This window comes from Pogona vitticeps, chromosome 6 (genome assembly GCF_051106095.1).
Source record: "Pogona vitticeps strain Pit_001003342236 chromosome 6, PviZW2.1, whole genome shotgun sequence".
Classification (NCBI taxonomy): Eukaryota; Metazoa; Chordata; class Lepidosauria; order Squamata; family Agamidae; genus Pogona; species Pogona vitticeps.
In genome coordinates, this window is record NC_135788.1 from 15293011 (window position 1) to 15318166 (window position 25156).

Sequence of the window (25156 nt, forward strand, 5' to 3'; positions counted from 1 at the left end):
AAGATGAGGAATAACCTCAATTGTGCAAGGATTTGTACATGAAATATGCCAAAAATGGCATGTGGCAAGGACAGGGACTGAACATCAGAACCATAGTAACAATGCCAAAAATGGAGGACTAAATTTAGTCTCTCACACTTTCCAACAAATGAAATATGACTCTCCCCTTATCTCTTGATGACGTCTTGTTGAACATTTCACTGCCTTCATCAGCAGTAGCCAAATATAAGACTTTTTGGGAAACTCCTAGCATAAGAGGTAAAGTTAAGAGATAAACTGAGCGGTATATTAAGAATTTGACATTTCTGGTGACAGCTCAGTGTTTCTGATTACAGGAATTTGGGCTTTAAAAATTGCCCTTGTGCTAAAGTTTATGTTGTATGTACATAGAGACGTCACTCTGAGCAAAGGTATGGTTCAGTCATTTGTGATAAATTCTGTCTGATGCAGTGTCTGGAGATTTACTTTCCATGTTATCCCTAGCAAAAGGAGAACATAATGGTTTGATGGTGTTGTCTTCTGGTTTGTGTGTACTCTAAGAAAGTTAGGGAACAGGAAAATGAAGGTAGTCACATTAATTTAAAAGAATAAAAAAAATTCAAAATGTGCAATCAGGCAATACCTTTTATTAGGAGCAGCTACAAGTTTTGCAAAAGATTATAAGGTCTTCAGATTTCTTCATTGGGCAATATGGGACTAATGGGTAAACATGGAAGCACCCCAAAATTAACCTAAATATTTTACTCTGTGAAGTCTCTGATTAATCTCCAGAAAGAAGTGTGCAGGCTTTATAAGTCACTGATAGCTGTGCAGGTCTTATACAAGAGGATAAAGTGGTAGCCTTCATCTCTGGAAACTCAAGGTTGATCACATCTTAGGCAAGCATTTGGTTTAGTGCAATTTAATGTCAGATTTCTTCTAGGCCAACAACTTCCCCTTGCGATGCCAGTGTTAGAATCCAGGGAACCTTGAGAATTGTATAAGCAGTGGCATGCAAGCAATTATTGGCTTTTTGTATACATGCCACAACAAGCAAGAACAAAAACACATTTTGGTTGCCTCTTTTTGTCCTCTCAGTTCTGTCCTCAGGCAAAATCTATTAGTTGGTTGGGTAGCAGAAATTACCTGGCTTTAAAAAATTTCATTTCCCAAACAACAAGATATTTTTTTTGTTTCACTGTATTTTATCTATTTACATTTGCCAGTTAAGAACCTGTGGACACTTTGCCAAGAGATCATCAATGTAATCAAAAATTATGTTTCTCCAGCATGGAAAATGGATTACATCTTACAAAAAAATGCAATCAGCAGTGTGGTCTGTATATTGTATTATTGAATGCTTTCATATGTGAAGAAAGTCTACTTGTATAGCAAATTATTACATCAGGGTTGGTTGGTTAATGAATTTGTTTTCCGCTGTGTTAAAAGCAGCCTACAATAAACTCATCAAAATGCACCACATTTGAATGAGAGGAAGAAACATACTTTATCAAATATCAATGATGTCCAATAAAACAAAAGTGTTACAAGTGTGGAACTGATTACATATTATAGTGAAATAATCAAGACTTCATAAATAAAGAACAAATCCAAAAGAGAATAACACTTACCTGGCTGGCTGATTTACACCTGGCTCCCATCTTTCTTTTCCAAAGGAGACTTAAGACCAGCAGCAAAACGGTGACCAGCAATAGTATAAATCCTCTTCCCCCAGTCGCCACTAGCATTTGCCTGACAACATATCTCAGAGAGGTGATTCAAAAACTTTCTCCCTGATGTAATAGTCTGCAACACATGGAGAGTTTCTTTACATGGGAAAGTATTCTATAATACAATAGGTATGCCCTTGTTCTCTGTATTGATGCAATTCACAATTCTACATTTTTATGCTCTGTAAACTCTCTGGTTGGCTTTTATTCATAATAGCCACAATTTAAAATCCATATTTAATATTTCTAGTGCTCTTTTCAGCTTAAAATGGCTAATTTTAAAGAGCTTATTTTGATCATGTTTAAAAGATGTACAGTTCTCTCACTAAATCTAATATTTTAATATGATTCTGCTTATGCATTGTGGAGGCTAAATCTTTTTAACAGAAGCTTTAGACCTTTAAAAGTAAATGGCAATCTAGTTTTCATGTTTGCGTGTATTTGTTTTAAGATTAGATAGCTTTGTCATCGTTCCCTCAAATCCTTTTCAGTATTTAACAGTGGACCAAAAAAATAAATAATGACTGAATAACTATCTAGTATTTAACCTGCCCATGAGAACAGCCTTGTAACAGTAGTATAACTGTGCCTTTAAATTTAATAATAGGCTTTTCTCCATTGCAAGAAGCTTTCAAGGGTGAATACCAGTAGAAATTTTTATTACAACTGATGTGTGGAGAAAAAGACCAATCAGCCAAATGACCTTGACACTAATCTCATAGAAAATATTTCATATACTTACACCTAAAGTAGTCATTTTCTGGTTCAAGAAAATGATTGCACTGAAGCCATTGTAAGCAAGTCTTATAAATTTAAAGTATGTTTTGTTTGTGTTAGGGTGCTATCAAGTCCGAACTGACTTATAGCAACCCTAAGGGTTTTCAAGGTAAGTGAGATATTTAGGGCATGCTTTTAGCAGTTCCAATCCCTCAGTAAGTTTATGCGGCTGAGCAGGGATTCAAACCTTGTTCTCCAGAGTCCTAGTCCATTACTTTATCCACTACACCACAATGGGAATCCTTGTTTAGGTGATACAAATTAGAATTGTGACATTTAAAATACATATTTCTGTAACTACTTAGCTGGCACATCTTTCCTGGGATGAGAGTACAGTACTTTCTATATGTGCATGATTTAGCAGGTGTAGGCACATGAAATGTCAGCTTGTACCATTAGTCATTATTTAATATGTTCTCTTAAAAGGCATGAAATGATGCACATTTTTCCTTTGGGATCAATAGAAGACTAGTATGAGTGACATTAACTATGAACAGTAGCAATGGATAATATCATAGGCTTTGGGCTTTCAGCAAACTAGTTGACCAAGGACTATATTTCCATGATGTTACATAATTCTTCGGTCCCCTCCGAGAAGTTCAAAGAACAAAGGAAAGCCGCCAGACCCTGCAGATAAAAAACTTAGCAACAGCAAGATCTGTTCCCATCATTACCCACCCAAATCATTTGGACGTAAGCCCAGTGAATAAACAGTTAAAATAGTTGCAAACAACTGTATAATAAGAGAGGAATCCCTTTGGCATGGGGAGATGGTACAAGGTACGAAGTGAACTGCAGTAAAATGAAAGGCTATGTGGTTAAATCTGCAGAAAGCAGACCGCAAAATGCCTCTGCCTGAGGCAATAGTGTACGTAAGAGCAGCCAGCCTAAATGCAAACCACTGATTACTCTCAAGAAAAATGGATTACTCCAAGTCATGCAGAGCTGCTGTGATGAATTACACATATTCATCATACATTTCTTTGAGGCTTAGCGTATAGAATGCCTTTGGGAGGCTCAAAAGGCACTTTAAGAAAGTTTACATATCATTTGAGTGTCACAGGGAAAACATTACTGCCATCGTCAATATTAGAAGTGCTTACATTCATTTCTGTGCACATGAAATATACCTTTATTCCAACACGTCTGTATGTGGATGTGCACATGCATGTATGCTGGGGTTAGCATCTGACCAGAAAAATGGCATATCCATTTTGCTCTTAGGGCTTGAAGAGCACCTTGCTCTGAAAGTAAGCTACAAACCAATGAGATAAACATTATGACTTCATAGTATACCACTTCATTTGTATATCTAGCTACTGCAGGGCTTGGTTTAGGATTGCTTTTGAAAATTTCTTAAGGAATAGGCAAACAATGCCCATTCTACAGGAGTAGTCCCATGTACAGTATTTATCTTCCTATGAGATCAACGTCTTAGAGTTTGGAAAAGCAATGAGCAAAGAATATTTTCATTGCACTATTCTTTAAGCAACAGTTCAGTCTCTCCTAATCACAGAGCTCTAGTTCTGGCACTATTAAAATAAAACTAAACATTGCGACCCTTGAAATACAATATTTTCTAGCATTAACTTCAAATGAGTCCTCCCACTCTATAATTGCAGTTGAGCAGCGAAAAATAGCTTTGCCATGCTGAAATCCATTTGACCCTTAGCTCACAAATTACAAGGCAAAGAAAGATTAATAGGAGCCTTCAGGAAAGACTGACACATTTTAGCTAAGCAGGTAGTGATATAATCTCATGAATTATTGGCCATGATGTTTTCTCCACAGTGAACCATTTAGTGTGGACTCCTTTTACACATTATTAAGTAATTTATTGTCATTCGCAACTTTGGAAGGCTAAAATTGAAATTAAAAGAGAAAAGTTTAAATGTACTCCCTGTTTATATGGGAAGACTAAAAACCTCTGTTTCATCCACTTCGGGTCAGATCAATATTGCATTAGCTCAGTAGGCAAAGTCTTACATGTTGTGTAAGAAAATTCAATACCTCTTTATGTCATATTCTACAAAGCATTTGGCTGCTGAATTGACACAGCTAGATAGAAGAACACAACTGTGATATCTAGCGGCAAGATTCACAAGAATGAAATTTTAAATGACAGCATATATGTCTTTAAAAATTATAAACCCATGAGTAACACTGACTCTTTAAAGTGTGAAACTATTGGAAACCAGTTTCCTTCTGTTTGTTATTTCAATGGAAATTCCTTGCTGGAAATGGGAGGTAGGGTTTGGTATAGAGGGAGTCCTTTTCTTCTGCTCTTAGAGTTCAGTGAGCAGAGTGATCAAAGGGGCAGAGACATGGATGTTTTCCCACCAGAGAGAAGGGCAAAGATGGGGGAGAAAGCAGGAAAATCCTGGATCTTGACCAGTCAGATGTAAGGTAAAGCACATAAAACTCCATGGAGCATTGTGATATATGTGTTGTGGGGTAAGAGGATCTGTAATCTGTAAATGAAAAGGGCCTTTTTAACTGCTGCAAAAGTTGCCAGATCCTTTCAGTGCTTCAGGTTGTGGCTTACGAACCTGCCCGGTAAACAGAGTGCCCCTTCCCTAAAATCATGAGCAATTTCTTTTGTTTGTATCCCACGAGTCTTTCTGTTTATATATAGCCATCACAAAATAAGCATCAAGCTCCCAGAGGAACTTAATTAAGAGACTGAAGAAAATATATCTATAAACAATTAAAACCAAATGTACACCCAACACTTGTTAAGTTCTATGTCTGTTACTTATTTGCAGATTATGAATCAAACATGCAAATTCTACACAGTTACATCCACTGCAGATAACACTTTGGATGCATATAGGTTAGATGTGATGAGCAGTGTCAGGTTGAGGTCAGTAGACCTGTATGGCTTTTTCTGTAAAGAAGAAGTCTCTAAAGAGACTTAAATGCTGACACTGGGACAGAGATCTCTACTGGGATTTCCAACCAGGCTGTTATTATCTCTTGCAAAAGTAGCAATCCTATTAAAGTAATCAAATCATTCCATACAACGTAGTCACTTTGCTATTATCAAGATATTCTGGGACATTAGTGCCTTCTGCCTTAAGCCAATTAGAGATGGGAAGGCAAGACACACTGAAAAAAAAAAAACAATAGGTAAGCTTGAAGACAACAACTTTGGTGGGGAGGATTGGAAGCACGTGGGGAAAGAGGAAGACCTACTAGGAGATGGATTGACTCCATAAAGAAAGTCATAGCCATGAGTTTACAAGAGTTGGGCAAGATGGGTTGTTAAGGATGGGACATTTTGGCAGTCATTCATTTATAGGGTTGCCATAAGTCAGAGACAACCTGATGGCGTGTAACAGCCACTGCATTCTTATGAACCCATCTGATTCAGAAATACCCAGGAACTCAACCAGTTCTGTGTATAAGACTATACTTTTGTCTAAAATCTTTAGAATAAAAATTGAGGGCCGTCTTCTACATGGAAGTAAGCTGAAGAGAGAACAAAAACAAGTGGAAGGGAAAGCAGGGATCAAAGTGATCCTGCAGGGCTTTGATCCTTTTCCCCCTACACTTGCTAAGTCCCACTTAGATTTCTTACTTTTGAGTTAGAAAAGTGGGGGTGTCTTATACATGGGGGCGTCTTATACACGGAAAAATACGGTAATTATTAAGAATTTGCCAGCATGGCTTACATAATTTGTTTTGCCTAAGCACACACGAACATTTGAATTCTGGCCATTATCTTCATAGAAAGTGTGTTATTGCAACACAGCAAAAAATAAATAAACAGAATTTTACTTCTCATTTGCTATTTTTAATAAGATTGTCATTGCCATCAGTTTCATGATGTAAATATACACTCACAACTGCAATTGATCTTTTAGAAGGCACTCTCCATGCTTGCCTATTCCATGGTCCTTCCAACTTTACAAGAAATAGTGCAACTAATTGTAAGCATATATGAATTGTATTTTGCTTTGTCCCATACATGTTGATTTTGTTAAAACACGTCTGCAGTGAGTACCATGCATGATAACATAATTCAGGTGCAGGTTGCAGGTATCCTGCCCACTGAATTGGCACTCCTGAAAATCTCTGTGATTACCATTAGAGTAGACTATGTCTAAATGGGCGGCATATAAATGCAATCAATCAATCAGTCAATCAATCAATAAACCAGAGACTTTGGGCATTCTGGATGAATGGTGAATGCTGCTTTACTTGCTGCAAAATATTTAAACTCTGTTAAGTAACATTGACCAAAATCCTGTTGTGTAGCAGAGTGAGTCGCAGTTAGAGCAGGCTGGTTTGAATCAACAGAATGGAGAACTGACTCACTTAATGCCATTTGATTCCTTGGGGCTACTCTAGTACGATTTATTGTGCTAAGTAACAGAATTTTGACCTGTTTTAGTGTGCATGGAAATTATGACAGAACTGGGAGGTTATGGGAAAAGCCACTGAAAGAGAAGAAGCAATGAGTGCTGATTTAATTCTTGAGAGTAAAGAAACAAATTACTTGAAAGGAACAGAATCTGTAGTATTTGGCTCTTAGCCATATGGAAATTGTGGTAAGAGGCTCTTAGGTTTAAGAACCTTAACCAATCCTGTTATACGTTTTTAGTAGTAAAAGATTTGTTGTCCTTAAACTTCCAAAGGTGACTTCAGTGGCATATATCATCAGTTAATACCCTGGAGGGATATTATGGTAACAGAAATGAAATATTTTGTACTCAGTGTGAATGATTTCCATAGTGGTATAAGCTACAGTGTAAGCAATGGGGGAAAAGAGTTTGAAGCTGCTGAAAGCAGAAATAGGAACAGACCAAACTGGGGGCGGCGGGGGGGGGGAGTCACTGATTGCTGGGCAGTTATAGCCACTCAGGCATTTCTCTGAATTTACTGAACAACCCCTGATGCCTGCTTCTGCTGACATTGTGTTAGTAATGAAAGTCGTGAGGAGGTACAAGCATCCTACCCAGCAGTTTATGGACTGAAACAGAAAAGCAGAAGAGTAACCCCTGAAAACCAGAACATATGCAATTTACCAGTGTTACAGACTGACATGCCGGCTTATATTAAAGCACATGAAGGACATAAAATTACAGGATATCACATCATCTTCTAAAAACAGTAATTAGCAACATGACAAATTACAATGTTTTATTTGTCATGACACTAATTCGTCTTTATATGGATTCTGTAATGTAACTGTGCTATATGTGACTTTTCCTGTATATGCACAGCCATATAAACACATTTAGACACACACGTGTGTGTATATACACACATGATTGGCTCTAGACTTAGTCACACCTGTGGAACATAGCCACACTGTGAAATCAATGTGAAAAGTAAAACTTGACTAACATTAGCCGTATGGATTTCAAAGGGAACAAAGAGTGACTAATTTAATGGTTGTTCTGGGTTTTTCGGGCTCTTTGGCCGTGTTCTGAAGGTTGTTCTTCCTAACGTTTCGCCAGTCTCTGTGGCCGGCATCTTCAGAGGACAGCAACCTGTGCTCTGGTGTAGTTGGCTTGGGAGTGCAGTATTTATGGCTGTGAGATAGGCTTTTGTCTTTTTCTGTAGATGGGTGATTGGTGTGTATTGTTGTGGCTGTACTAATTTAGTTTGGAATCTGTCTTGAAATCCATTCAGTTTTGATGTGGGTTTTTTCCAGGATTGTGTTAGTATATTCTGGTGATCTGTTTTACAGTAAGATACTGGCTTTGTGCTCTGTTTGCATCTGCATCCTTGATAGTCCCAAGTTTACTTCTATTGTTGTTGTTGTTTAGTCGTTAAGTCGTGTCCTACTCTTTGTGACACCATGGACCAGAGCACGCCAGGCCCTCCTGTCATCCACTGCCTCCCGGAGTTTGGTCAAATTCATGTTGGTAGCTTCGATGACATGTTGGTAGCTTTGATGATTACCTCTATTACATGCAGTGAATGTTACAGAAAATGCCATTCAGCTTTCCTTCTCACTAGCTCCTATACTGGTTGAAATCTGTTTCGCAGCTATGCATGCAAAAATGTCTTCATTTCTCATGAATTTTATCTTGTAGAACAAATTGACCAGTGGCTGGGGAACTCACTGGATAGAAGGAAGTCTTTAATTAACAAAAATCACTCCCTGCAAGTAACATTGTTGCCCTTCTGCAGGCTTATTTTACACAACAGGTTTTAGAGCTGCTGTTTGAACTGTTAGAGCAGGCTACACTTCGTATCAATACATTTTGTATCAATCATTTTCTCTATTGTTTCTTGGGGCAATCGAGGGGAGGCTTGTCCTTTTTAAAAAAAAATAACAAAAGCCATATATCAGCAGAGCAATAGAGATGTCAGAGCCTTCTCTCCTCCTCTCTTTTTCCCTTTTCCCCCTTTACTCACTCATTCCCTTCTCCTTACTTCCCTGCATATCTTTCATTTTTCTTTACCCTTTTGCACAGCATCAGGAGGAGTAAGCGGGTTTTGAAAGACTTACAAAATATTGCGAAGAGCAGGGTTAAAAAAGAGAGAGAGACAATAATGCAATGCTCCTTTCCTTACAGTTCAAAGTGGGAAATGTTCTTTGCCACTCAAGCCCTCTTTCACCTGCAAGGAAGAGGGGAAGGCTGTGTCCTTCAGACAATCTCCTTGTGAGCAATGTATTCATGTTGTTTTTGCTAACAGCAGTGGCAATCTGTCGATATACCTTTTAAAGTACAAGCACAGCGGCCATGAAGTGAACACAGCGCCCAGAAACCCACCCCCTTTGAAAAGGAAATAAGTCTACAGCAGTGTTCACACAAACTAAAATGACAAGGAATGAAGCGCTTTATCATGGGTACAATTTAAAATCAGCCTCCTGGCAAAGAGGAAATAGCCCAATTGCCGGGCCAAATGAATCAATACTAGCAGTGTATCATTTGAACAGAAAAAATTTGAAACAATCCAAATATCAGCCGTAACGGTATAATTGGGCTTCTTTTGGCAGATGTGATCAAACCCTAATTATGCACTTTTAAAGCACATGTAATCCTAAAATAAGCATTTTGTATATGTGTGTTTGAGCTGAGAATTGTACAGTATTACAAAATTCAGAGGGGTAAGTAATATGAAGGATAACCACATGCTTATAGGCGGATTACTCTGAAAAATACTAATCGAGTCACAGACTAAAGGAAATCATGAACATCTCTGGGAGTCTGTGGTGGGATGGACCAATAGATTGTTTACAGCTAGTATTCTAGGATATGCCCTATTTTCTGTAAAGGCCTCTCATCAGGAGGTTATAGTATACCGTCTTCCGTTGCTGCAAATAAATATTATCCTTTTGTTTCCTTTCAGTTGGCCCTCACATAGGCCGATACTGTGGGCAGAACACACCAGGCCGTGTCCGCTCTTCGACTGGCATTCTGTCTTTGGTTTTCTACACCGACAGTGCAATAGCAAAAGAAGGATTCGCTGCAAATTACACTGTCTTGCAAAACAGTGTATCAGAAGGTCAGTGTTTATCCGTCCTGCAGAGCTACGTGCTGAGCCTTCTCCGTCATGTTTCTTCACCTGCTGGGGGCTGCATGAAATATTTAGAGAAACCTTAGATAAATAAGAATTCTGTCGCACGTGTGTCTATGTGTGCATGTTTTTAAAGTGGCTAGCCTTTGATTATCAGTGCCAGAAGACGTTTCCTTTCAGATTTGTTTCTCTAAAAAGTCATGAGGTTGTAGATTTTCCCCATTAAGGTGGAAACTGAAAATAATACATCTGTGCAGTAGAATCTAAACCAAGGTCTAAGTTGTACAAAGTCTTGATACAGGCTGTCAATTTATTGTATAAAGTCATTCCTCTAAGCACATTGGAATAAGTTCAATGTTGCTTCTATATTGAATAGATCCATTGAAATTGGTGGGTCTAAAGGTGTTTGTGATTGAAAAGTTCCATTTATTGCAACAGGTCTAGTTTAGGAAGGGCTGATATTGAATCATTCCATTGTAACCTATTTTGGGGGCATCTCATTTTTACAAAGACAAAACAAAATATGAGAATCAAAATCCTTTGTAACTGAGAAGGAAACTTCACTGGAACAAAAAGTTAAAATAATAAAATAAAATCCTGTAACAGAAAAATATCTCTTCCGTTAAAACAGATATGGTTTAGGAAACATAAAGAGACACGGGGCATAGCTGCCTCCGTACAAGTCGCATGCAGCTTAAGACCCCAACTCATTTGCAAACTTTTCCCTGATTGCTCATATGTTTTCTGTTTGTCTAAATTAAGAACATTTCTTGTGTGGGTGTAGTATACCATGTGCAAATACATATGGATGCGGAACAATTAAACTTCATCTGCTAGATTAAATATGAATTGTGACATTTGTATATAACAATATATATCTGACATATTAGTATCCTGAACAGATGTTCTGATGCACGAACACCATTCTATGGATGTGCACTGGGACATGTGTAGGATTGTGTAAAACACATTTCTGGTCTCCACAGCAGCAAATGGGAAACAATTGTGCAAAAGACAAAAGCTGTGCCTGCTGATCTGTATAAATCCTGCCCAGGATTCTTTGAGTTTCTAAGCTTTCAGGAGACAATCGGGACACTCTGAAATGCCTTGATTCTTACACACTGTGATGTGGAGATAGATGCACAAGTTAAAATATTGATCAAAGCTTGCGCAACATAACACCAAAGCAGCACGTCAGCCAGTTCATATAGCCCAATTAATATTTATTTATTAAAACAACAATCACAGGAAATCAAAATCCATGGCAGATTTCATATTGCATGTGTCAAAGCTAAGCCATCTCCTGAGAACAAGGAACTGAGAAACAGGATTCTGAGCTAGAAAATAAGTCAAGAGTTAGAATCAGTCAAAGACTAGAAAAAAGGTAATGGATCACTGCCCAGGAAAAGTCATAGCATGAGCAAGTGCCTTTCTTACTGAATCATTCTGGGCAGCAGAATCACTCCACTCCGTGGAGCTTTGAAATGTAGTTTTTAAAGGTACTTGGTTACTATTATGCTTCTAATGCCCTCTAACGTAATTAGATGTCATTATAGTAGGTTTTAAGAAAATCTTAACTTTTTTGGCTGTTGAAAATAGTTAGGAGAAACAGTGCTGAAGGAAGAGAAACTTTGATTTTGCTTTATGTGGTGCATTTGCTACAAATCACTGACCTGCACTACAAAATATTGTGTAAAATTAGCTGAAATTTACATACACCACAAAAAGAATGACATTATTCTCATTATGTAAACAGCTGTAATGAAATGTATTTATGCCTTAAGATATTGAAAAAAAGTTATTTGTGACTAGTTTTGTTCAAGATGTGGGAATACTTTGTTATCTAGGAAGATGGCCTTTTATTAATAGTCCTGATGACTCAATATCTGGAGCAACCATGCAAGCTCCCCAGTTTCTGGTCCTAACATTTTTTTACCTGTATGATGAAATTGCAGCAGCCATTTATTCATGACTTTGTCTACTGACCATCACATTTTCCGTATGAACACAATAATATCTTATATCTGACTCAAAGTGAAGTATGGAGAACACTATAATTCGTAATTTCTCTGAAAATTCTATAGTATAAAAAAGTCTGTATTAGCACCACATGCTTCTTAAAAGGTTTTGTGATATCTCTATTTCAGTTTTTTCCAAATTGTTTCTCTTGAAGAACAAAAAAGCCGATCAACCCAGGCCTCATTGGGTCATGCACGCTTCTTTAAAGCTTTACAAAGAATTAAAACTAGAGATGGGGTTATTCGTATTCATGTACGAATCCCCACACACAGGGGGACATAACAAGGGTCCAGCCCCCTCACTCACGCAAGAGGCGGCCTCACTCTTCCTTCCAGTCACTCCTGGAGCAATGCTTGGCTAGCGATTCAGCAGCCTTGCAGAGAGATTCGCCCTCCCTCCCGTTGCCAGGAGAGGCTAGCCAAGCGGGGCTCTGGGAGTGATTGGAAGGAAAAGTGAGGCTTTTCCACCACCAGATGCATGAGTGGACAGTACAGCCCCAGGAGGCCAGGCCCTCGTTAAGTCCAGTTGTGTGGGGATATTCGTATTCATATATGAATACCCCCCTTCTCTAATTAACTGAAGGGAACACAAGACTAATCATACCCCTGTTGTATTTTTAAAACATTTTGTAGCACATTGCTTGTTAATATTTATTGCTACAGTTAGATTTAGTACTTCCCAGGGTTTGGATTTAAGGCTTGTCATAGACACTGCTCTGTTTTATCTCCTATATAGAAGAAGGAAGTCTATAAATAAAGCACATGTAACATCCTGTACATTTCCCAGCAATTCTAGGGCAGAGGAATGCTAACCCCCATACTGAATATGCTGGAGGGAGGCTAGGATTCGGGGAAACTTGGAAACAACTAATCATAACTAATAATTTTGTGCATAATAACAGAGATGTAACTAAGCTTTGGTACTATTATAATTTAGGAAAGGGCAACTTATTGCTTTAGAAATTTAACTGCAATGTCAGGTTGCTTTTTCCATTATGGGATGTGGCCTCACAAAATTCTGGAGGAGGATTATATTACATGGTAAAGTGTTACTTTATAATGTGCCCTTATATTCTGTTGTGACTCAGAGGCAATGACACAGCAGACAGAAGGTGTGTGTACTTCTTATCACAGGCCAGCAAAATGTAGCATTCAGATTTATTTAATTTTTTAGGTAAACTATTTTGTTGTGGGTCGTTGGTCTATTTGGTTTCATTTGAAAAATGGGGAAACAAGTCATTACTTTTTAAATCTGCAAAAAAGATTCCAGTTATTAACTACTATTGGGGCACTGGAACTATAAGAGTAATTAGTTCCATTTTAAAAAAATTGCAATATCTGGGAGGTGCCTGTCTGATACCAGAATACCCAGACAGTGGACATCAGCTACCAGATCAAAATCTGCTCTTATTTAGGGAGGTCCCCTTGCATTATAATTGAAAGAAAAGAAAATAGGGGGTAAATTGTACACTATCAGGGATGGGAGTGAGAGAGAAAAATACATAGTCACACACAGAGACACACATACACATACACAGGTTCCATCCTGGCTGGTCAGAGTTGATACGCCTTCAAATGATCCTATAGATTTTCCATTTTATATCACCACAGCCCTACTTTGGACTGGGCACCTGGATACATTGATCCAGGCATGAGCACAGATTTAATTCAGTTTCCATGGCCCATTCAAGTTTTCTTGAAGGTGTAAAATATTGTTCAGAGTGCCGTTTCTTGTTAACGTTCAGTACAGGTTTCACAGCTGCCACAGTGACAGAGTGAAAGTCAGAAATAAGTATGTTGAGTTTTGATACATGAAAATAACTAGACAGACATACTCAAGCGGGAGGAGACTCTAACTTTTTAACATTACTTTTGCAAACCCCTTCTCTGTATGGCATTTCTATTTGACAAATGATCTCGAACACAGTTGCCAACACAATTGCCAGATCCAAGACCTAAAAGCCAAACCCAAATTCCGGTCACATTTTCGTGACTATGGTAAGTGGCAGTCTGTGTCCTGCCTCAACACAGGTAGTTAACACACATCAGACTCCTCTGACATTAGAAAGCTTTGTACCTTTTGCCATATTTATATGCTTCCAAAATATAATGCTATATTTAAAGAGATGTTACTGCCCCAGTGTGGACACAGCTGACCTCACAGTATTTAGGCACCGCACTGCAAAGAAAGAAGGCTATACTGAGCTAATAACATCAATGCTGGTACTTGTTATTCACTTGCAAGAAATGTGGACTACAGGCATTGCTTCTTTTCATCAGTGTCCTGCTTTTAGGAAAACTCATTTTATTAACCATTTGGTTATTTTCAGATTTTCAGTGTGCCGAACCACTTGGTATGGAATCTGGTGAAATTCATTCTGACCAAATAAGTGCCTCTTCCCAGTATAGCACTAACTGGTCTTCTGAAAGGTCTCGATTAAATTATCCTGAAAATGGGTGGACGCCTGGAGAAGATTCCAACAGAGAATGGATACAGGTACGAAAGATGCTCAAACCATTTTCATAAAAATTAGAAAACTGGTTATTGGTTCCAAAGAAGGGGGAAATCATGGACAATATATTTCTAAGGTGAATGGTACTGTTGTACAAAATAACAATTACTTCTGCACAGTTTGGAAAATACTGTGTATATCCTCCATTAGGTACATACCACAAATAGACTGATACTCAAAGTTGTTACTATGGAGCAAAGAGAGAAAAGGAAATATCAGGACCTAACATCCTGCCATATTGTTGTGTGTTGTTGTTGTTTTTAATCTTCTGGACACAAATATGAAAGATTTTGCTTTAGTGGGGAAATGGTCTGTTCCCTCTAAAAACACAGGTTGCAGCTTGAGGGTGAATTCGTCTCTTGGCCTGGATGCCCAGGGTTCAGCAGTGGCCAAGAGTGCATTTTCACAGTTTAAACTAGTGCACCAGCTATGCCTCTTCCTGAAGAGATCTGATCTGGCCATAGGGACACTTGCCTTAGTTACATCCCAGCTGGATTATTGTGACATACTTTTCATGAGGGCTGCCTCTGGAAAGTGTTCAGAAACTTCAGCAAGCCCAAAATGCAGCAGCCAGTTTGCTAATAGGGTCTGGTCATAGGGATCACATAACCGGCCTGTTACAGCACCTCCACTGGCTTCCGATCTGTTTCCAAGCACAATTCAAAGTGCTGGATCTAACCTATAAAGCCCTAAACAGCTTGGGTCCAAGTTATCTCAAGGACTCCACCTCCCTTTATGACCTTGCTTAGGTAATAAAATCATTAAGAAAGCTCTTTCTCTCAGTCCCACCACCTTCAAAGGTCCATTTAGTTGGGACACGGGAGAGGACCTTCTGTGTTACTGCTCTCAGACTTTGAAACTCCCTTGCACAGGAAGCCAGGTTGGCCCCATCTTTGCTGTCCTTCTGCAAGCCAGTGAAAGCCTTTCTTTTCAGGCAAGCTTTCCCTTAATGACTGAGTGGGAGTTTTAAATGGATGGTTGTGCCTTCCTGCTTTGAAGGAGTTGTTGGTGTTGCTTTTGTTTGCCATCTTTTAATGTGTTATTTCTTTTATCATTTTTAGTATTTGTACGCTTACTCTTTTAACTTTGAATAATGTATTTTAATTATGTAAGCCACCTTGGTTCCTTTTTAAAGAGAATGGTGGGATAAAAAATAATTAGAATAAAGAAATAGCTTGCGCTAACTTTCAGACTAAATGGTACTCAACAGCTACTTGATGCCATGAGAAGGTGGGTGAGAATTTCACTTCTAAAGACCTGTGTCTACACAAGATGGAACTAAATATGAGTTGAACATTTTCCCTAAAAGGCAATATAACATTACCATAGGAAAACAGGGAATTAGTAATGTTCTTTTGGTTTTTCCATTTGTGTCAGCAGTAACAAGCTTGTTCTTGACCATGGGCATGCACCTGATTACAGAACTAGATACACAACTGGAAGATGTGTTACTTTTTCCCTCCATTAAACATGGTTTGGAATCGGTATCCAGTGAAAGATACTGTCTGTTAGACCAATCAAGAGAATACAGTATGGAGCCAGAGAGCATAGGAAAACAGAGATTTCCCTGGTTTAAGTTGAATTAAGTTTATGTTTAAAATAAGATCTAAAATATAGGAGTATGCTGTACACAGGCATGGGAGCATAAGATGCAGGGGAACTATAAAGTTAAGTTTAGCCTATGGAACTATGCAGGAAGATTTTGGCCAGATTGTGAACTGTCTTATTTCTGCAGATGGGATGGGAAAGACATTTAGAAGAGCGATGCCCCCTCCCCTCTCATGAACATTTAAAATTGCACATGATTCATTGATTGAAAAATTTAATCCAGGTGAACCAAAACCATTTCTCTAACTTTTCTTATTTTCTGATTTTGGTAGTGGGTGTGTATAAATTGCAAAAAGCATAACCAAGGCTCACACTTCCTTTATCATTTCTGCTTAAATTGAAATTGTCCATGTGAACTGTTACAGAATTGAGCCAAATGAACACTGATGGTTAGTTTTTTTAAAAAAAAAGTCTGGTTGTAATAAATATCAGAAGATATTTCCCTATGCTATTTTAATTAAACTCTTTACTTTCCTCTTTAATTGTGATCTAAATGCAGCTGATGACAGTAGGAGCCAGGAGAGAAATGTTCACATTTGTTAGATTAATAATGCAGCATTGAAAACCTCCAGTAGTTTAAATAACTGGGACATTCTTTCTGCGTTTATTGTTTTTCATAGGAAATATCTAACTGACATATAAGAATAATGCATCATTAGCCATCAATAAGAGCATTCACATCAGTGTTTCCTCTGAGGTTTGCTGTCTGCAAGAAAGCTTAAAAACATGTTGACTGGTTATCAGCAAGGGGAAGAAAGTCAGGGGAAATCTTTCATTCCTGATCCTTTAGTACACATTGGGACTCTCAGGTGTCCAGCTTATGAGGCCTCAGCACATCCTGAGCTGCTGAAAACCAGTTAATTGTAAATGATAATTTTAATCACCCTTCAGTATGGCAAACAAAAATAAAGTTGATTCAGAACCCACAAGGATTACGTAGTAGGAAAATCTAACAAACTTTGACTATCAGTCAAAAGATGCTGGCTTTAATTACTGCTATTTATTTGCACAGATGTGTAGCAAACATCAAAATGGTCCTTCATATTTTTCCATATCCTCGTTTTTTAAAAAATCATGCTCGCATTGACTGCTTCACAATCTAGTTTTTTTTTTTTAAAAAAAAATCTGATTTGTAGTTTGGAATTTTTCCCGCAGTTCACTTTTAACCAATCATTTAGACGAAATCAAAAGGTTCAAATGGTGCCTCATAAGAAGAATAATTAAAATAGCAGCAGCAGTGGCAGCAACAGCAAAACAATGACTGAAATCCTGTTGCTGTAAGTTACACTGCATAAGGCTAATGATGTCATCAGACACAGCTATTTTTCAGGAATGAAAAAAATGCCCACTTGTAGGGAAACCGTTGGAGGTCAGGGGGAAAGTTGTAATTTTTGAAAATTGCTGCCATCAGGTTAGTTTTACTGCCAGCAACAATTTTCTGAAATTAAAGACTCTCTTCCTATCCCACAGCCCCAACAACTACCCAATGATGAAAGGGATCCTAAGGGAGCCTCAGAACATTCAGAGGGGATCAGTTTTTTTATTTCCAGAAAATCACCACAGCTGATGATGTTACCAGTTTTACATGGATAGGTTGTGCAACAGAGGTTTCAACTAATGATAACAGGAAAGTGATGAGACGTTACAATGGAGGAAATATGCCAAAGGGTGAAGACGTGCTTTAGTGATCGCCTCATCATGGAGCAGATGAACTCATTGATAGCTCAGTGGTTTGGGAATCTGGCTGTGGAGCAAGAGGTTGGGAGTTCAATTCCCCACTGTACTTCCTTGACAGGGGCTGGACTCAATGATCCACAGGGGCTAATCATTATCATTATCATTATCATCATCATCATCATCATCATCATCATCATCATCATCATCATCATCATCATCATCATCATTCTGTGGGATTTCCAGATCCAAAGTGATAGTTTCCCTGAGCCAGCTGCTAAAGGGCATTTTCCTGGGGGACCCATTTTGTGGGTGGATAACTTGAATGTCCGAAACTCAAACATCACCAAACTTGCAGAGCTTGTAGAGGAGATTCAGGGGAAATTTCCTTCCAATTTTGGTGTCTCTAGGTCCTTGGTGGCTGTTTTAATGTGCCTGAGGATCATTTTATAGCTCAACAAATCAATGAATTAAAAATTGCTAAAAATTCATTGGTTCATATTTGTCAAGGGCATTGTTTTGTATGAATATGGTTATTTGTTTTCTTTAATTCGTGCCTATGTCTAGTTGAGACTCTCATTTTCCACAATGTTAATTCAATTGGCAAACCCCCTCAGAGAGTGGAGCTCCTCTTCTTGTTACTCTACATGAAACCAGGGACAGAGCCAGACAGGGCTAGAGCATTCGTCTCTTTCTGTGATAATTATATACCAATAAATATTGCCTGAATATGCCTGGATACTGACAAATCAGACTCAGAAGAATGTGCTTATGTCCTGAGGCCCAACCACAAAAACAGACAAGGTAATTTGTAAATTATGGGAGTTGAAAAAAGCTCAGGCTTTGACAATCACATACAACTCTGAAGGAATTCCCAGTTCTAATGATATGTTATCTGTAATGTATAATTTGGCCCAGAAGTTAAAAGGCATATGGGAAGGTTGAGGTGGAGAGCATTGAGCTGGGACAGAACTTGCTCTGTTTGATTGAATTCAAATACAGAAGGACCAAACAATGGACAACTTATGGTATTTATTTATTTTTCATAAAATGTATTACTTTCCAAGTTCAAAGAAGTAGAAACTATAGATATAGGCCAGAGAAAGATCAGTAACATGTGAAGAGCAGATTAAAATCACTCTAGATTTCCATCCTGACATAGTAGCTAAATGAACATTTTTGACCACACACAAATTTCTAGAGAAGATGGTTGAGTACAAATGGGAACCTCTATTTAAAGGAGTCCTGTTTCTGAAAGTTGAATTGATCATTGTCAGGAAAATAAAAGATACTCATCTGATTGAAGGGAAAAAATGTCCAGAGAAAGATCATCGTTCTAGAGCCTCAGCTCAACAGTTGTCAAATAACTGAAATAATTTGCATCCAGAGGATAGTAAAAAAAAAATCATTCACAATGAATTGCAAAAAATGAGTGGGGGATATAATGATAAATGTATCAGCTGCATTTTAAAAGAACATGGTCAACTGTAAGTTGTGTATATTCTGCCTGTACAGAAGTATTTAGTAATTTTACGAGCAAAAACAGAGAGAAAATTTAGCTTTTTGGAAGTAACTGATGGTGAGCAGGAAATATAAAGAGCCGATTATTGTATTCCTGTTTTATCCTCATAATTTCAATAAGGTGGTGTACCAGCTTCAGGTATCCTGTACCTGCGTTGCTGTTGTTGTCACCTTCGTCATTTTCAATATTGCTAGTATAAATATTTTTATATTTTTCCAAACAACCCTTTAATTGAAGGGCAACTACAGCAATTAATTGATTAGTGTTATGGTCTGCTTGTGGTTCAGTTCTCTACCAAAGTGAGATAGCATGTATTACTGTTGTGTTATTTTTAGAATTAGTACTAATATTGCCATTTTTTTCCACACATCCCTTTAACCTTAAGAGTAAGCAACTGTAGTTGAAGGGCAAGTCTAACTGCCCCTTATTAACATATCATTTCATGGGAAAACAGTATACTGTTTCCGTTTCGTCTATCTGAACAACAAACATGTTAATAGGCATCAATTACCAACCATTCTAACGGTCAAAACCAGCAAGAAAGCCAACCCAAGGGTTCCACATCTGGTTTTAGTGAAATCTGTTCCTGTCTGTGGTATTTAAAAACTAAGGAACTCCTGTTATTGTGCAATTGGGAATCCTAAGGGAGTGAAATCTTAATCAGATCCATAACATGCAAGGATTTTATGACTACACTCTCAATACGTTCCTTTTCAATGGATGGCAGATTGTTGCCCTGGCAGCAGTAATTGTATTTTTACAGAGTATATTTAATGTGCACATTTAGGACCAACTGTTACATTTAAGCAGTACATATGAAGCCACTGCATTTAAACAACTTTCATATGTCTTAGAGGTCCTTCAGCAAAACCTGTGTGCTTATATACACCATTAGCACCTTGTATCTCTTGAGTTTTGAATTGTTCTGTCACTAACTTTAGTAAATCTAGACAGAAGCTTTGCCCAACTCCTCTGTTGCTATGCTAAATTATTTGTCTGGGGGAAATCCCTTTAATATGATACATTTAACCTGGAAAATGATAATGTGAATATGTATGTAATGAAACTAAATAGTTGCACAAAAACTGCATGGCTACATTGAGTAGAAGCAGCGTACGAGTGCAGAAAACTCTGCCCTGTTATCTAATTCTTGCAGACATATGAAATTAACATTGTTTTTTTCTATTCCAAATCATCATGTTCATAGCAATTGATTTCCCTCATTTCTGTACGTTATATATACACATATATATATATTGTGTATTTATGTCCTGTGAATTTGCTTGCTTGCTTGCTTGCTTGCTTGCTTGCTTGCTTGCTTGCTTGCTTGCTTGCTTGCTTGCTTGCTTGCTTGCTTGCTTGCTTGCTTGCTTGCTTGTTATAAAATGCCATCTTATGGTCTTGCAGTTTCTGGGCAGTTTCCAGCAATAAGATAAACATAAAGAAAACAGCCAAATCCTATCCAACCCACAAATTAAAAAAAATTAAAAGATATTATTTAAAAAAATCTAAAAACCCAAGCTGGTGGCAATGGACAAGATACAGGCCGCAAAATACAATGGTCAGTAATGAACAATTATGAAGGGAAGATATCCTGAAATACCTCTTTGAAATGCATAGTCTTGATATGCTTTCTGGATATTAGGTGCCTGATGCACCTCCATAGGTAGAGCATTCCATAAATTTTATTGATTGATTGATTGATTGATTGATTGATTGATTGATTGATTGATTGATTGATTGATTGATTGATTGATTGATTGATTTGATTTGATTTGATTTGATTTGATTTGATTTGATTTGATTTGATTTGATTTGTATCCCGCCCATCTGGTCTATACGACCACTCTAAGAGGTGGCCACATGTTCCAGAATCCCAGGAGGCAACTTGTTTGTTTGCTTATATCCTGCTCTTCAAATGTATTTTCTTCTAGGGATGCTTACAGAAGGTCCAACAAATGCAACCAAATAACAATTTACCTAGTCAGAAGTAATACCAGTCAGTCATTGCTGGTGCAGGCAGCAAGATTTGTCTTAAATATTAAATCTGGTACACAGTGCATATGAACCAGATATGGTCATCACATGGGCTATAAGCTTCATGCCTGCCAGGTAGTTTTGGCTGCCACCAGAGTCAGTCCCTAGCACTGCTGAATTTCAGATGTGCACAGCAGTAAGGAATCTCTGCATTTTCTTATTGCAGCAAAACACATGGGCATAGACTCTGTTTTAGAAAGAAGCAAGACAAAACACTCTGAAAGTTGGTCCCCCCGCCCCCCCACTCACTTGCTTTGGTTTGCCACTGAACCTTTCCAGCTCCATCCTCAGTTAGAAGGATCTGCCTGAGAGATGTATGTCCATGAGGCTGGCTTTTAATGTGGCAGTGTCTGGTGGGAAGAAAGGAAGTTAAAACCCTCACCACATCCAATTTTTCAGGATGAATACTGTAGCAAAGAAACCATCACTAGCTTAAAAACTTGCTTATTCAAACTATTAGAATCCAGGCCATTTCTATTTTCAGGGGTTTGAATTTTGTCAGCCTTTGGTGGGGGGGAGGGAATGCATGACATCTGCACAGAGTCTCACATCTGGCAGAAGCAGCAGAAGTGTCAGCAGCATAGGGAAAGACTTTGTAAAAGTGGTGTTAATATTGACACACATGTAGGTCTGGGTTGGCTGATCCCCCGCTGCTAAAAGCCAATCCAAATAAAAAGGTCTTACGGTTCTTCTCTAAAGAGTGTCCAGGCTTGAGTTTTGGCAAGTCTCCAGAGCAAACCAGATCTCCAGCTGTGGGAAACTCACAATGAGTACCTTTTTAATGTGTCTTTTCTATCTACGCAGAGAGCAATGACTTGATGCCCTTGATGAAATTAAATGCAACTTGGGGAGATCTATAACTAGGATTAATACTCCCAAGGTTATTTTTTGCTTCCAAGCAGTTATGTAGGACTGTTTTTATTATCACAGAAGCATTTTGGGGAGAGGAGGTGACTGTTTTTTCCCATTCCTTTTGAATAATCAAAAATGTGCAAAAAGATGGACCTTACAGTGCCCATTTATTTAATTTCACTGAATTTGGAGTGGCAGCACCAAGAGAGGTTCTTCTGTTTTCAATGTGTGTTTTTGTTTTTGTTTTATTAATATATGTACTAATATGATACCTGTGTCTTCCCTTGACTGGCAAACAGCAACTTGAGGAATGACATTTAGATGAACAAAGCAATGTTGTTAGAAAGAACTGAAATATTTCTGCCTTAACACCACTTCCTTGATCAAATCTGCAGTGCCATGAAATTTTAAGGAGGGGGAAAAACCAGAGAAAACTCATCACAGATTTTTTTTTTTTTTGCATCATGTTTATTTGGTACAGCTTGGAAGTAATTAATTAACTGCAGCTAGCTAGCTTTGGGCGTATCCTGAGTGTACATTATGCTATGTGCTGTCAAATCAGAACTGATTTATAGCTACCTTAATAAGGCTTTCAAGGTGAGTGAAATATTTAAGTGATATTTAAGGAGTGGTTTTCCCATTTTTAGCTGGTTGGATGGCTCCATGGTTTAAGTATCAATTGGGAATTTTGCTCCCCACTACGCCTTCTGCAAGTGGAACCAGTCTTGGACAAGCTGCACAGCTCCGGGCACACACACACCCAAGAAAAGGGGAATGTTAAATTACTTCTGAGTATTCTATACCTGAGAAACCCTAGAAAGGGTTGCCATAATTCAGAATTGTCTTGACAGCACATGATTATTGTTATTACTTTATTTCATTTACCAGTGTTACCCTTCTCCCTGAGAGAGTTTCCGTGGCTAAACAGGAATATAGTCCCAAATCTTCTCCATCCTAGTCTATTCACTACTACACCACACTGTGTATCTTGACACATTACTCATTACACTACCTCTGAAAGTTACATTTCAGAGGTAGTGTAATGAGTAGTTATAGTATGTTTTTTGGGTGTAAGGACTAACAGTTCGAATTATTTTAGAATATGACTTCTGAAGGACAATTTGCAGAAATTTGAAGACAGTGTGACAAGGTTCTTTCATGTTTTGTGCTCTTCTGTTATCAGTCTTAAGTGGCAAGTGGAGTTTTATTTTCTCCTATTTTTCAAGTATTTTCAAGGTTCATTATCAGAATTGATATTGATTAATTATGTAAGTTGTCTTGAGTCCTTTTTTAGGAGAAAGGCAGGATGGAAATATTTTAAGAAAGAAAGAAAGAAAGAAAGAAAGAAAGAAAGAAAGAAAGAAAGAAAGAAAGAAACTCTTGTACTTTTTTTAACATTAAGGCACAACACAGTAGGTTATTTTTGTCAATGATCCAACTGTAACAAGCATCCTCCTATCTTAATGAGTAATGCAACAAATTCATTCTTTAAAAAAAAGAAATGTTATGTGCTGTGCTACTTAATCCTCATAGTTGATTTTAGATATTGGAGTTGGGCTTCAGAGGATGCTCATTTTGTTGCATTGTGCTTTCATTGTGCTAACCTATCATGTATAAGGAAGTGGCAGACTTTTATGTGCTGTCTGTTAATATTACATTATATATATATTGGCTGAAGTGCTTGATATGGTGGGGGAAAGAGTCATGAACTGGAGACTAATTTCCCCTTTTTATTTCCTACCAAAACTAGGAAGCTATACCAGGGATAATAGTTTTGGATGATATTAATTCCTCTAACAGTCTCCATTGATTAAAACATCAATAATACTGCACGTTTCTCTATCTCATAGAAACTATTGATTGTGTTTAAATCTTTTATTAGTATAGAGTACTTCCTCAGAATGAAAGATGCCCACAAATGGAATTTCCTTCCTTTTCCATTCAAATTACTAAGCAATCCATATTCTTTTAAGATTTATAACATTGTAACTACAGGGGAGCAGGGGAACTAATACACGTAGGTGCAAAAGAGATGCATTCCAGCAGCAGGTCTGAGAATAGATGTAGTTTGTTATATGGTTTCCTCCATTATTCTCTGTGCAACTGTCCTTTTCTATGGCAAACGCAGACATACACTTTCTTATATGTATATAGGCTGACACACAGCATGCAGTTTTTTCTTCTTAGAGAAGTATTCCTTTTTTTCTTGTATTTTATCGAAAGATCATGGGAAAAAGAGCCATAAAATAAAGTCTGATTAGAGATAACTAGAATATCAAAACAATTTCAGTATGTCAAGCAAAAATGCTACTAATTTGACAATAAAAAATTCCAAATTACTCGCTAATTATATTAGGAAAAAACAAGATAATTGTCAAATAGTAGCTATCAAAAACAACAAAGAGGAAGAAAATGTATTTCAAGTTTGCAGTTCTTTCAGGCAGTCATTTAAGTTGGCTTTACTAAGGAAGCTTATCTAGATGTCACATAGGATTGCCTGTGGGGTGCACATCCAACCTGCGGCGTCTGTACATGTTTTCCTTTTTTGTTGTTGTTGCTGTTGGGTGCCCAACTACATCCTACAAGAACTGGTTGTGATAAGATGAAGCCTCAAAAATCGCTCAGCTTTCAAGTCATCGCTAGCTTTGAAAGGCTGCCTGAGAACAGAAGTTCACAGTCATCTTTGTCAGCCTAAGACATCATTAAGGAGTGCACTGACATAAAAGCCAGGTTACTGTCAATTCATTTCTTCTCAGCTGCCCCTCCTTCCCTGCAGCCCCACTTTCATGAGCACAAGTTATCTATTCAGTTCATGTCATTTCACATTTCATAATGCTGTTCCAGAAAATTATAGCAAGTAACACTGACAGTTCAAATGAGAGAGAAACATCACAAAGCTGGTTTTCCATTCTGCATGCTCAGGAGCCAGCAGTGGGGGCAGGTAATAAAAATTAAGAGGTTTATTTT

At 37.9% G+C, this 25156-nt stretch overlaps 1 protein-coding gene across 4 annotated transcripts in view; it reads left to right on the forward strand.

Annotated features, from left to right (window-relative positions):
- NRP1 (neuropilin 1) overlaps positions 1–25156 on the forward strand; it is a 147237-nt gene that overhangs the window by 68601 nt on the left and 53480 nt on the right. For all 4 annotated transcript variants that reach the window (XM_073002950.2, XM_073002952.2, XM_073002954.2 and 1 more), the window contains exons 5-6: positions 9798–9953; positions 14314–14480. In XM_073002950.2, coding sequence (XP_072859051.2) covers positions 9798–9953; positions 14314–14480 — 323 coding nt within the window. The remainder of the gene's footprint in view (positions 1–9797; positions 9954–14313; positions 14481–25156) is intronic.